Source organism: Aspergillus welwitschiae (assembly GCF_003344945.1).
Source record: "Aspergillus welwitschiae strain CBS 139.54b unplaced genomic scaffold BDQ94scaffold_17, whole genome shotgun sequence".
In the NCBI taxonomy this organism is placed as follows: domain Eukaryota; kingdom Fungi; phylum Ascomycota; class Eurotiomycetes; order Eurotiales; family Aspergillaceae; genus Aspergillus; species Aspergillus welwitschiae.
This window is the reverse complement of record NW_020798711.1, coordinates 292,749-306,651: the sequence shown is the minus strand read 5'-3', so window position 1 is coordinate 306,651 and position 13,903 is coordinate 292,749. Positions and strand designations below refer to the sequence as shown.

The 13,903-nt window shown below is 47.6% G+C and overlaps 5 protein-coding genes across 5 annotated transcripts; all 5 read right to left on the bottom strand.

Moving 5' to 3' along the window:
- Positions 1 to 82: 82 nt before the first annotated feature.
- BDQ94DRAFT_170666 (DUF427 domain-containing protein) lies at positions 83 to 590 on the bottom strand (the record flags this gene model as incomplete). Its single annotated transcript, XM_026771552.1, has 4 exons — positions 83 to 108; positions 179 to 259; positions 351 to 456; positions 510 to 590. The coding sequence occupies 4 exons, from the start codon at positions 588 to 590 to the stop codon at positions 83 to 85; spliced, it is 294 nt and encodes a 97-aa protein (XP_026625994.1).
- A 244-nt stretch (positions 591 to 834) lies between these two features.
- Positions 835 to 2,655, bottom strand: BDQ94DRAFT_170665 (uncharacterized protein; the record flags this gene model as incomplete). Its single annotated transcript, XM_026771551.1, has 1 exon — positions 835 to 2,655. One exon carries the CDS (start codon positions 2,653 to 2,655, stop codon positions 835 to 837), a length of 1,821 nt encoding a protein of 606 aa, XP_026625993.1.
- Positions 2,656 to 4,013: 1,358 nt separating this feature from the next.
- On the bottom strand, positions 4,014 to 5,939 carry BDQ94DRAFT_159697 (uncharacterized protein; the record flags this gene model as incomplete). The annotated part of the gene is made up of 1 exon (XM_026769109.1): positions 4,014 to 5,939. One exon carries the CDS (start codon positions 5,937 to 5,939, stop codon positions 4,014 to 4,016), a length of 1,926 nt encoding a protein of 641 aa, XP_026625992.1.
- A 615-nt stretch (positions 5,940 to 6,554) lies between these two features.
- Positions 6,555 to 8,431, bottom strand: BDQ94DRAFT_144223 (putative aromatic-L-amino-acid decarboxylase). Its single transcript, XM_026766417.1, has 3 exons — positions 8,301 to 8,431; positions 7,263 to 8,193; positions 6,555 to 7,206 (listed from the first exon to the last, which is right to left on the bottom strand). The coding sequence occupies exons 1-3, from the start codon at positions 8,347 to 8,349 to the stop codon at positions 6,636 to 6,638; spliced, it is 1,551 nt and encodes a 516-aa protein (XP_026625991.1). The 5' UTR covers positions 8,350 to 8,431; the 3' UTR covers positions 6,555 to 6,635.
- Positions 8,432 to 10,414: 1,983 nt separating this feature from the next.
- BDQ94DRAFT_159695 (uncharacterized protein) lies at positions 10,415 to 12,030 on the bottom strand (the record flags this gene model as incomplete). The annotated part of the gene is made up of 3 exons (XM_026769108.1): positions 10,415 to 10,547; positions 10,583 to 11,056; positions 11,087 to 12,030. The coding sequence occupies 3 exons, from the start codon at positions 12,028 to 12,030 to the stop codon at positions 10,415 to 10,417; spliced, it is 1,551 nt and encodes a 516-aa protein (XP_026625990.1).
- Positions 12,031 to 13,903: the final 1,873 nt, after the last annotated feature.

Here is a 13,903-nt window from a genome sequence, read left to right as displayed (position 1 = left end):
TGATATAAAACAAGTACTTCTGGATCAACTATCAATCTTCACTACAGCGATGTCAATCACAACCCTAATCTAGACTATCCATTCATTCAACGCTCACTTTAATGCTGCCTGTTGTGTAATCCATACGCTGGCCGTTAGCTCACCCAGTCTGTAAACTGTAGAAAATGGGCAAACATACAAAACGCCACATGGTCTTTGATGTTGCTGGCAGCATCATATGGGTTGGGATAATACCATGCTGCACCGGGAATTGTCGTAGCTAGATATCAGGCTGTTAGCAACGATTACGATGGGTTTTTTCTCCGCAGGGAGCATTTTTGAACAAACAGGCAGTGGAGGGGGATGCTCACCCCCAAGCACAAGAGAGTAATATGATGCGTCTCCTTTCCAGGGACAGAATGTCACCTTGTCAATGGGAACGAAGAGCGATTTGTCTTTGATTGCTGTGGGAGGAAACTGGGAGATGGTGGTCAGTGATAAGGTTGACTTTGACATATGATGGGGCTTACGTAGATGTTTCCTTCGACGGTCTCCCAGGTGGGGGATTCAGCGAGGACGATGTCTTCGAAGGTTGCTCTGGCGAGGGGCATGACTACGGAGGAGGTGAAGATGAGTTAGTTACACTGGTGCTTGTATGTTGGAAGAAGAAGATCAAGAGAGAGGTAATAGTTGTTGCTGCTACGACTGATTTCTGGTGTGTGACTGTTGCATTAATAATGCATTTATGGCGTAAGTGCGGGGAAATTCCCCGAGTGGATTCACTCTAGACGAACCTGAACCTAAACAGAGCCCGAACCCTTCTCCCCATTCTTGATATTTTGTAATAGTATCCCTCTAATCCCAAGGCATCCACCTCTTGCGCGGCTTCCTATCCGCCGTTACACCCACCCAATCCGGACAAGGCCAGGACAGCTCTTTGAAGTTAAACCCCCATCCATAACGTGTCACACGGCATATATCAGTCTTCCGAGCGTTCTTCCCATCACAGTTAATGCCCTGGCATCTTCGCATCTCTTTCTCGCAGGCAAGTAAAGTCTCGAGTGGCCGAACAGGGCACCCAGGTGCCGATTCCTTAACAAGCTTCTCGAAGCTTTCCACCAACTCACATATCTTCAAATGAATCCGGCTCGGTGACACCCTGTGACTTTTTGGATCTTCCGCCAGTTTGAGAATATCTTCCCAGACACTCGAAATGTGATGCGCACAGGGGACCATCCGATCCTCATGCTGATTCTCAGCCAAGTAATCCAAATGTCCGCGGATAACTTCTGCCAATTTCTGATAAAGCTCCAATCGGGCCTTGTGAATAGACTCATACAAGTGCCGAGGCAAAAGTCCCTTCTCTGGCTTAGCCTTAAACGTAAAATCCATAATCACACCACGATTCGCCTGGCGAAAATCGTGCCCACCTCTGGACCGAAACACCCAAGTAATGAACATCACCCAGTCCAGCAACTCTTTGCGCGAAGGCACAGTCCTATCCGGCCTCACGTAGGCATACACCGGCCAGCCGAATGAATCGAAATCCATGGAACTTCCTAACTCGAATCGATTCACAATTTCAGCGATGTCCTTGAGAAAGGCGAGGTCCACGCACTCTGGTAATTCAGGCCATCGCTTTGTCAGCGTCTGGAGAACCCATAGCATGGCTGCTGGATTGGGCCAGTTGAATGACAACTCTTCCGTCCAAATGAGCTTATCCTCATTCAAGCGATCATAGTCACTAGGGTGTACGCCTTCGCATTTCACATACCCGAAGATTTCGGCAAACACATCGGATGAGAGGACTAGAGGCTTAACGGGGACACGAATTAGCGTTGGTGGATCGTATGTTGTGATTTTTATCACCACATGGCGTCTACCTGTTGTGTCTTCGTAAGATCTGTCCGATGACCCTAGAATATGAACAACACCCGGCTTGGCAGCGGTCCTTTTCAAATAGTCGGCTCCGGGGAAAGATACGTCGCTGTCCTCGTCCTCGTCCTCGTCATCGTCCTCCTCTTCTTCTCTTTCCCCCTCGTCATTGTTGTCTGACATGTCCATGTCCGAGCCAGCACAGCCATCATATTCATCCTGATCCTCGGTTGAGATGTCATCCATATCTTCATTTGGAGATTCTGATGATCCACACTCATCGCTGTGGGTACCTTCGTAGTCCAAATCTTCCATGCTATCGTCATCGTGATGATAAGAAGGTGACTGAGGTCCGGACTCATCGTACAGACCCTTGAAGTTGCGTTCGATGTCGTCGAGATCACCATCTTTGATAGGCGCGTTATCGGGATCGTAGACTTCATCATCGTCATCCCAGACGCTTTCGTCATCTTCTTCACTATCACGATCCTCGTCATCCATATCCTCCTCATACTCTTCGCTATCATCCTCACTCTCAGACGCCTCATAATCGGTATCTACGTCCAAGTCTTCCATGGCTTCGTGGAGATCAGCCTCGGTAGCTACATCGGTAGCATCGTCGATGGTGTCTTCATTCCCCGGAGGAGGAGGTCTATTTTCCTTGGAATCAGAGGGGTCGGAGGTAGGGATAAAGCTAGCGGCGCCAGATGGGGGAATCAATCCATCAGCCATATCCATATCACTATCATGGTGTGTGCTGTAGTTGTCCATCAGAGAGATCAGTTCTTCGACGGGGTTCATCTTGCATAGATTGTCAACAGATAGATATTTCGGCTTTGGAGAGAACTGAGAAATGACGGTAATAAGGTGATGTTGACAGTGACAGGTGATGGAACTAGGGTTGGCAGAGTCGACGCAGCCCCCTGTTCAAGAGGTACAGGTACCATCTATATATCTTTCGCCCGGGGGTCATAAGTCGGACTTATCCATGATTGTTTTGCTACTACAAAGTGCTGAGGCTACATGGCATGGAGTTTGCCTTCTCTGGTTATGTGCGCCACAAAGTCAGGGTATAATAGGAGGGTGGTTGGATGAAAGGACTTGATACAGACTGGATTCTGAAGGGATTGCTAGATATCTATTTCTCAGAGACTTTGGTTGTTGTATTGTTTACACTTGAAAATAGCGGTAATTATTCGACGTAATATATGATCTGTAGTGGGACTTTCCATTGTATGGATAGTGTGGCTTTGTCCAATTTGACGATGACTTTATCATTCCAAATTCTTTCTTGTCTGGGTGGGCATCGCCGCTTGATCTGCATTGTGAGAAGCAAACATCTTTGTTCACAAGTGAGGTTCAAAGTCTGGTTTCATATAAATCTTTGTATCACACGGATTGGCAATAAGGTCGACAGTCATTGTTGTCCCAGCAAACTGATGGCTGACTTATCACCGGGCATAGATGCGTATTTATGTACTTGGCTGAGACTTCGTCTGCCATTCAACTCCATCGAACGGCGTCTTCCATTAAACTGTTGGTTCAGTCAACAGATTGATCTAATTCTCCAGTTAACAGCCCTCTTAAGCGAGATCACCGCCATCATGGGCTCGCCAACCCTTAACTGCCCCAAACCCCGTTACGAGCAAACTACCCATGAAGTCAACGACTTGGCCACATTTCCTAGACGTGCTCATCAAGAAGAGTGGAAGAGGTCTGAAAACGCAGAAGCTTCAGCTTGTTGATGTGCCAGTGGATGAACAACACCGGGATTATGATGTGATTGAGGGTCGGAGACATTTTGTTCCTGCTTGATATTGGTATCAGTCATGGTCGCTGACTATTAGAGCGGATTGAGTTTACATTACTGAGAGAACTGGTGGTCAGATTTTAAGTTGGTAGTGCAGCTGCTTCACCAAGACCTCTCTTCTACCTCAACGATCCCTTTGTTGATATCTCTCATAGATGGTGAAGCACCTACATAGCTGGCATCTCATATAGCGGCTTGATCAAGTCGAAGAATAGGAATTTTACTAAATTGACAATGCCACGCAAAAAAGGAGAGAGATAAATGAAAAACAGAATGATTGAAGAGAAGTCCGGATACAAATCTCATTTGTACAATCAAATACCAAGATTTAATTGGCAAATATCCGTCATCACTGCCCAGTGCGCAATGCATCGTGATACGGGTATTCATCTGCTTCGTCCCCAACCCACTTCTTACATGGCCAGTTCACCGCATCAAAGTTGAACAGCAGCGGAGAAGGAGATTTTACCTCGCCCTCGCTAAGCTCCTCCACTATCTCTCGGTCAAAGCCAATCCCCAAACACTCCCGAAACCTTGTTTCACATCCCTGCAGAACATGATGCGGATAAACTTCGCACGTAGGGTATTTGTAATGAATCATGCCAACAATCTCGGCTCTTCTGACGATCTTATAGACCTCCAAAAGAATGCCATATGGTGACTTCTTGTACCTTTTCGGGCTTCGCGTAAGCTCGAAACAGGTATCCAATTCTGGTCGAAAGTCATGCGAACAAAGTTTCACGCAATGGGGTACGTGTCCCCGTGCTGATTTTAGCTCACACAGATGGTCCATAATCTCTGCTTGCAATTCCCCAATGAGTTGCCTTCGGGCATTGTAGATGGCCGTATATATTCTTTGAGGCGTATATGACTTCTTTGGCTGATCTGGCAAGGCATAATAATCCATAATCAGACCGCGTGTGACTTGTCGGAAATCCTTCTCTGTTCGGAACACCCATGTAATGTACAAGACCCAGTCAATCAATTCAGCACGGTTAGGGATGTTCTTACCATCCTCTCTCAAATAAACCCCTCCAAGCCAGTAGAGTGCAGACTCCTTTACAGCACGCTGGAGCTGGAACCGGTCCACGATGACGGCAATATCTTTGAGCAAGGCAAGCTCGACACGCAAAGTGTCCGGCATAGAAAGCTTACGCATAGCCAGAAGAACCCATATCATGGCCACAGGATTAATGTCATCATACCTGGTCTTCGTTCCTGACGGACACCAAACTCGTTCTTCGTCTTCATCACTCCACACATGATCATCCGTGATCTCTTCATTGTAGCCAAATACTTTAGCAAAGACACTGGATCCCATGATCAGATCCCTTGCGGAGGCACGGATGAGAGTTGGGGGACTAGATGTCGTGATTAGGATGAGGATGTTCTTCCCATGTGATGTCATATCATAGATGTAGCCTGGTTTGTCGGCGTGTTTGTCGAGAAATTCACATGCGGGGAATGCGGTAGAGGAGTCACCATCAGCGCAGCCCGACTTGTTCTCGTCTTCAGCCTCGACCTCATCCTCTGAGGATGTGTCATCTACATCTTCTTGGATAAGTGCATCTCCGTCCTCATCCTCTGAAGATGTGTCATCGCAGATCTTGTGGGTATGATTGGGATATATAAGCTGAATCATTAGCCTATCACCGTCCTCGTCGTCGTCATCCTTATTGTTGTTGATGTTGTTGTCTTTGCTCCAGTTCCAAGCTTTCGGTCGTTCATATGTATAGTCCTCATCATCGCTTTGATCACTATCATTCACATGTTCGGGACCCCAACTCTCTGCATCACTGACATCCATATATTCCTCATCGCTTGAGCCGCTTCCAACACTCCAATCGGATTCTTCGTCGCCTGAGCTGTCCTCGTCACTGGTATCCATTTTCTCGTCGCTTGTGCTCTCCTCACTATTGGAATCCAAGATTTCGTCCATTGTAACATCTCCACCACCGAAATCTGACCCTTCGTCATTTGAGATGTCCCCAGTACTGACAGTTGTCTTTTCAGTGCTGGAGTCACCTCCATCTTCGTCATTAGAGCTGCCCCCGTCACTGTCTGATTCTGTCTTGCTATCAGAGTCGTAGTCGTCTTCTGAATCCTTCTCGAAACCTAACTCCAAGTCCTTCATCGCTTCATCGATTAGATGGATGCAAGTTCGCTTACCATCATCAATGTTTTCGCTGTCGCTGTCCTCTTCTAGCGCACGCTTTTTCTTGTTGGAGACATCTCTGATAGGCACAGTAGTAGTACCGCCTGCAGGTAGGTTCATCTTGCCCCCCAAGCGGGGTTTGTCCATTTGAGAAGTTGCCACTCCTTCAGGTTTATCCATGCGAGGCAGGGCACGTGACAGAAGCCTGTTCTGTCGTTGATTGAAGTATATCAAATGGTACTGATAGCGAGGTAGCCTCTAGAAGGGTACTTGAGAGGGTCAAGCATGAGCATTATATCTCCTTCGAGGGTATTGTTGGTTACTTCGGAGCACGCCTCCTTGTCTTTGTTGCCATTCGTATTTGAACTTTATGTGAATACATCACCTGGGATGTACCGTTTGCGTTACTGCGCATCGTAGGAGGTAAAGCGTTACTGGAAGGGGAACAAAGGATCATTGTTTCTTTACTGTGTTCGGAAGAAGGTTAGGAGACCAGTTTGTTTGCTTTGTGGCTTCTTGAAGGTTTACAATGGCTTTGATATAATAGATATCGCTCTTTGTTGTACGGGATAGGATGGAAATATCCGCTTGATATGAGTTGATTAACATTGTTATACATGAATGCTGTTATGTGAACTATGCTGTTGTTCTTTTGCTCCGCAATACCTCGGATGCTGCCAGTAAGCTGAACGGTCACTGTTCTGGAAAGCTACCCCACACACAACTAGAAACGGACGACGAGAATGCAATATCGTATAACATATCTATAACCTAGATGCCAAATATCTACAGTATCTCACACATGGTATCTAACATCTACCCCCGCTTAATGATCTCCTCCGCCGTCTCCACCAAAATCTCAAATGCCCGCTTCACATACTTCTCCTCGGCCGCCGGATTCGTACTCACAACCCGAATGGCATAAACCCCACAAACAACCGTCGATGTAATAAAGATCTCTCCCCGAGAGTTCACCAACTCATACACCTCCTTCGTGAGCTCATTCGCCGCCTCATCCGGCTGCGCAACAAGGACCCCGTTGTCAGCTTCCACCAGCGTCGTCCCTGACTTGGGGCTCTTAATCCGGAACACGGTCAACCCAAAAGCAGGTGTCGTGATGATCTCAAAGAGATCGGCACGCCCACGCACAAGGCTCGCAAAGGTGTCGCCTAGTCCGATAGATTTGCGGATGTAATCCTTCATGCCGGTGAGACCGTAGCTGCGCATGACGAACCAGATCTTTAGGGCGCGGAATCGGCGGCCCAGAGACATGCTCCAGTTGCGGTAGTCGGTCACCTTGCCAGAGTCGGAGTAGTGGTTGCGCAGGTAGGCGGGGGTGATGTCGAGGGCGTTGGTGAGGTCTTCCCGGTTGCGGATGAAGAGGCAGCTATATCAATTGTCAGTATCCAGAAACGAAATGTGTATTGGACGCCGGCGACTAACCTAGCATCAAAGTTAACCAACAGCCACTTATGCATATTGAGGTTAAAGCTGTCGACGCCCTCGGCAAACTCCTTCGAAATATACTGCCACTCATCCGCGACCAGCGCTGCACCCGCATAAGCAGCATCAATATGGACCCAAATCCTCTTCCAATGTTCCTTCTCGGCCAACACAGCCTTGATCTCCCTGAACCGATCAACGGCACATGAATTCGTCGTGCCCAATCCCAGGGTGATAAAATAAGGCGTCAGCTTATCACGATCCAACCCCTCCAAAACAGCCCTCAACCTCTCCCCGGTCATCTCCAAGTTATCTTCCAATCTCGCCTCAACACTCCTGAACCTCGTTCCCGCCAACAACGCCCCCTTCGCCGTACTGCTATGCGCCTGGTTACTCGCCAAAGCTACCAACCGACTCCTCAACTCCATCATCCGATCCTCATACTCCACCGTATCAGGCTTGAACCCCTCACTCACCACCATCTCAGTCACCCGTCTCTCCCTTGCCGCAATCATCATCGTCGCGACCGTATCACTCGCCGTAACCTGAATCACACCACCTCCGCGATTCTTCGATGTGCTGAGGAAACATTCCGGCAATGCAAGGGCCTGAGCGAGCCAATCCATCACGATGGTTTCGAGTTCCGTGCACGCCGGGGAGCAGAGCCAGTTGAACGCAGGCGCTGTGAATGCCGCACTGTACATTTCACCCAGAATACTGGGGTAGGTGACACCTGCGGGGAAGAAGGCCATGAAGTTGGGGGATTGCCAGTGGGTGATGCCCGGCTTGATCTTGGTTTCGATGTCGGATTGGATGGCGCTCCATGGTTCGGGATTCTCGGGAGGTGAGGTCGGGATTAGGGGGCGGAGATAGCCTGGTTCAATGGTGGGGACGACGCGCTGGTTTGGGAGGTCATCGAAGTAGTTAATTACTGTTTTTTGGGGTTGGTTAGTTGTGTGTCTGTGTGAGTGTGTTTGTGTGGTAATGCGGGCGGGGTTTGGAGAAGTGCGGGGTGCAGGAATTGGAACAGGGACTAACTGTCGTCAATGGCCGAGTGGGCGGCCTCCCGGAACTGTTCGCGGTCCATTGGAAAGGGATTAAAGTCCCTGAGGTGATTTCAGGGGGGGATTGGGGAGGTGGATGAGGAAAAATAAAGTGAAATTCAGTGGAGAGTTCGGAGGAGGCAGGAATGAGGATCTGGATTTCTTTTATCGATAAGCCGAGGCCGGTGGGGTTGGATCCGGAATAGATTCCGAGGCTGTTCCGATAAGTCATGGGAAGGGCGTCTGATCTGCACGTTTAGTCCAATTGCAAGCTGTCAACTTGATCCTCTAAACACACGCCAGGGATCACCTAATATATTCAGGGTTTTTGTAGATTGCTCCTCGTGAGTTATGGTGTGCTGGATAAGCGTGCCATTGGTAGAATTCGGTGTTGACGGATGTTCCGAGTATGGCGGCGGTGTTTGTCGAATTTTGCACCTATTTCGAGTATGCCGCTGGGTAATATTATTGATGGTTTTCGGTAAGAGAATAAGTTATTATATTTATTGTATGATTAATGATCGAAGTATTCGAGAAGAGATTTTGCTAACGAGTGGGGTTTTGGCTGTATGTTATGGTTGCTAATGGGGCTCAGAGTGTCCTCATTCCGAATTCCGAGGCGGCTTAATTTGCTCATCTGTCTCAATAGCATCGAATATTTACGCTCCAATCATGCCAGGCTACATCTGATCAGAATGTGGAATACACAGAGATCCATCGTCTGTGCGGATTCAGGTCCGTCAACGCCTACTCGATGGAATACTCATCACTAATCCATCTATCCCTCTTGCTATAGATCATTCAAAGTCCGATCAGGACCATATAGACCAAATTTCACACTTCGTATATTGTATCTTATCCGGATACCAGAGGCAAATCAGCAAATCAATTAAGCCCTATGCGTCTGTAAACAATCTAGTCAAACATCTATCCTCCCCACCCCAATCATTAAAACCTCCCCCAAACCCACCGGACAAGAAGAACAACAACCCAACCAAAATGAACAACATCATCAAGACTCATCTTCAGCTTCCCCCTCCCCCACCATCTCTTCCTCCTCAGCAGCCTCCTCCACCGCCTCCACCACAGCCTGCCCCACCTCCTCCTCCGCCACAAGCTGCGCCAGGAACATAGCGTCCTCCATAGGATCGTCGGCCTCGTCTCCTTCTTGTTCTTGGAGGATTGGACCAGGCTGTTCCCTGATTAGGTCGAGAAGTAGTACCGTTGGTGGATGTGGGTCGAGGACGGGACGGGGAAACGGGTTCGTCAGAATATGAGGTGAAGCACATTGTCTTGGATTTTGCAGGGATTTTGGGGGAGATTGTTGGTGGTATTTATGTTATGGGTTCGGTATATCAATGTGGGGTGATCTGGAATGTGGAGTTTGTTGGGTCGGAAGATGCCTTGTCTATCTTGAAGTTTATATATAGTTTTCAGATTCTTAGTGTATAAAGCGATAACTTAAGATTGTCTTGTAGCATGGGAGATGGAGCAGAGTGGGGGTTCATCATATTATATATACCAGGTTGAGCCTCAGCCTTGTTCAATTTACACAAGGCTGCTGATGGGCGTAATGGGCAAAGTCATACGGATTACTCCGCCTCATCTCGTGCTTGCGTGGTTTGGAATGCATGATGTGGCTATGCTGACTGGCTGAGTGAGATACGAGGCTGCGGGTGAAGGCACGTGCAATATTGGGATTTGCAAGGCTCTGAGTTTATTTCGTTGTTTGAAGGGGTTTTGATAGTAAATAGCCGAGGTGTTAGGTGAAGATTCTGAAAGTATAATATAGGGTCTGCGGCAATAAGCTGATGATCAGACGCCAGATGATGCGATGATTCAAGTGATAGAACCACTACTGAGACGGCGTTTACTGGGGACTTTTGTAATGCGACACAAAGATTTACTTAATAGTGCTGTCGTACCAAAGCTTCATCCTGAAATGGGAAAGCAGTAGTGTGATTGACAGTTCATGTTTGTTAGATCATGATAATGCTGCATCTGTATCACAGCATGATAGGCATATCTTACGTAGGGTTGAGGCAATGTCATTTTGCATGTTACTTTCATGTAGAAATTCAAGTATATGAATGAAGCAAAGTTTCCTCCTTATGTCTGGCGGTCTGGTAACAAGAGAGAGAAATGAGTTGAGCTTGGGTGGGATCGTCGTCGATGGTTTGGCAAAATCCCGCGTATGTTCAGTGATACGTCGTTGAGCATCAAGGTCCGTTCGTCCACAGTCCTGGTCGCATATGGTCAGCGCGAACTCCCACATACATGTTGAATTGCTCAATCAGATCGTCACAATCTACCACTGTCCTACTAAGCCCACCCTCGCCGATAAATAGACGGATAATCACCTCCTGCAATAGAGGCACCCGTTGATGACGGTCCGGCAACCGAAGGAATTCCGTCAACACCAAGAGAATGCGCACTGTAGCTGTCGGCACATCGTAGCTTTCCACGTCACGGAAGTCCCACCGCAGGCCAAGCTTTTCCAGTGTTACTGGCAAATCTTGCTGTATACCAACCTCCATTATATCCCTGAATCCATTAAGCATCTGGATCGGCAATTCAAGTGTCTTGAACCGAGTAAAATCCTGAAAGAATCCAGCCGTCATATGTCTGAAAAGGGGGCCCCACATTATGGTGTCAATGTGATACTCCCGACTTCTTGGTGTGATAGAGAAACTGATCGAGAGGTGCTCCAGACAACCACACAAAGCTCTCAGTCCATTCCAAATGTATTTGCTATCATCTGCAGAGGGTATACCAACATACCAGAAATCTTTCTCTTCGGCGTTCATACCAAGGTGAAGGCTGCGAAGCTTGTTCGTTCTTTTGAAGATCTTGAATAGCGCGCAGTCCATTACTGAAATATGGTCTAAAACAAGGGTTTCTAGTGCCCAGTGATCCATCTGAACATCTGGAATCCGCGCGAGAAGAAGGCCATGCCGGCTACGTAGCCAGACCTTAAGGTGCTTGACCTGCTGTAACTGGAATATCGGGATCAATTGTGATGAATAACGCATCCGAATATATGTATTATCGCATGAATGCGGCAGATTGTTGTGCAGTGCATTCGTTCCATAATCGAAGACTTCGAGGTGCTCAAAGTTATTCTGCAACTCTGCGGAATGTATCTCTTTACCAGAGGTAAGGGATTCAATCATTTGTCCAGGATATCCGCCATTGACAGCGAAGGTGTAATCGAGCTTGAGAGACCTCAGGTTATGGAGTAGAGGTAGGAGGAGGGCCACCAAGGCATAGACGTTTCGCGCTGCAATGGACTCGAACCATGCTAAACGGCCCTTCGGACTTTCAACGACGCTACTCACAACATCTCGGAGATAGTCGATCTCCTGGTAAAAGGGCACCTTATCACTTCTGATGATAGAAAGTGAGCTAGGGTTACTCTCGTGGATCTCGGGGCATTCAACCATCCGAGTATCCTTAGGAGGAGTGCTCCCCAGTAAATGCACCTCCCGGACAAAGCCACACAGGCGGCTGCGTTTGTCCTTGTCTTGGACAAGGGCTGTCCACAGCGACATAATTCGGTATCGAGACTTCTTTCCCTTCCAATTCCACTTGATCTTTCGATAGAGATAGCGAGTGCCAACATGATTGATAGTGCGGGATGTCAAGCAAATGTTGAAAAGGTCTCTGGTCTCGAGATACTCGCATATCTCATGCCAGACATCTTCGACAACCTGAAAGTCAGGCATCGCGGTAGTCAATTGAATGCGGGCCTATTGGATGACGTTGTGTATATCGGTCTGTGACGATATATAAAGGGGCTTGTAATTATCCATAGAATCAGAGCACCTTATAAAGGCTCCACGATCAAGTCTTTGTCGGTAATATTACTGAGGGCTTGGGATATGCCGATCTATAATACTATTTTGTGTGATGGATGTCTTTGAGAATATTACGTTTGATGTTTATGAGATCCAATAATTGAACTAGTACAAGCCAGCACAATGATAAAATGTTTGGCGAACTGGTGCTATTTCGACATTTGCTGGCATATCCCGAGGGCCTACAAATGACTCACTGTTCTGTGAAGTCATTTAAACATCACATGCTGGCATAGTGAGAATCTGTGCTTGCTTTCGCTAGGCTCCCCGGAAAGAATAACTTCACTGAAAAGCGCAATACGGAAGGCTTCGAAAGAAGCAAGATTTTGAGAGGAAGAATCCACATAGGTAAGCTACACCAGGCCTAGAAGCGGGAATGAATTGTCGTCCAACAAGAACGAAGAGCACATACAAGCTGTTTTTCGAGGTTATATACGCTATTTTTTTAGGATTGGCCGGCAAATATACTTTCTTGTAAGAACATGTGCCGCATAATGTTCTTTTATTAAGTACTGAAAACGAAGCAAAAGATCATGACTGATGGTAGAAGATACATCTTGTCCAGTTGCAAGAGAGCGGCCAGTGGTATGGATTGCGCAGAGGATAGAACTGGGCATCCAGCTAAAGACATGAGGAACCATAGTCCCGGCCAGATATCCGTGGAAGAAGTACCTAAAAAGCGGGGTTTAGTAATGATATGAAGTCATGAGGACGGTCACAATTACTCAACTACAATCTGTACCATGACTGGATCGCCCTGAAGCCGACGAACTAGGTTCATGGGGCCGCTCTCTCCCCAGTGTAGCCAGCAAAACGCTCCCAAATCCAACAAGTCACAGTGTAAGGGAAAAATGGAGGCCTACTCATTTAGTTTGCCCGGAAATAAATTCCTGCCTTCTTGTCATTATTGCTGTCAGGGGCAGCACACCGTACATATATAAACGCTGGTTGATTCTATCTCTTCTCTCCTCAACCACGAAGATTTACCATGGGGAACAAGGTGAGCAATATAAGCTCTATTCCGGAGGAGTTCCTAGCGGATGACTGGGAAGAGCACTATGCTCGAGCCAGGAATCCATTCTGCGGATATAACTATTGCTGCTGCTACATATGTGGCTTCCAGTACAATGACTCCTGGGGCATGCGCCCTGTCTCGTATAGGGTATGGGGGGACAAAAGTTACCCTCGTCATCCAAATTACAAAGCCGTTGCTCAGGCCGAAGGCATAGAAGAAGAACGGTTACGGCATATTGAATATGTGCCGAACCGATGGTGGATGTGGCAACGGATGAGTGAGTGTTACATGACTCAAGGTGGTTTCGATGTTTGAAGCTGATAATAAATGTCAGTTATCCATAGGGAAGCGAAGTCCACATATAAAGTGTCTGGTACATACTTATTAGAACAAGAGACTTGGAAGTTGTGTGTTCCTATCATGGTCAAGGGGAAAAGAGTCTACGTTGATCCCCAAGTGTATTGTATGGGTATGAAGGCAACGTCTCCAGCGGCTTGGGTAGGTTGTACCGTTCATGCCCGCTGCTGAGAATTGCTGTCGCACCATGCGCTGGGTCGCGTCGCGGAGACTGATCTGCCTACTGTCATCGCTGCCCTTCGATATAGACGCCGTGTGGTCGGTAGTCCATGCAAACGTTGGGAACATAAGATTTTTGCGGAAGGTAAGACTCAACTTGTGTAAAGGCAGTATGTGTGCTCTTGTACAACTTGATAACAGACTGAATGC

Coding starts and splice junctions, on each gene's coding strand:
- BDQ94DRAFT_144223 (XM_026766417.1), bottom strand. CDS start 8,349: ATGGACCGCGAACAGTTCCGGGAGGCCGCCCACTCGGCCATTGACGAC. Junction 8,194..8,300: donor CCACTCGGCCATTGACGACA/GTTAGTCCCTGT, acceptor CCCAAAAAACAG/TAATTAACTACTTCGATGAC. Junction 7,207..7,262: donor TTGGTTAACTTTGATGCTAG/GTTAGTCGCCGG, acceptor CAATTGATATAG/CTGCCTCTTCATCCGCAACC.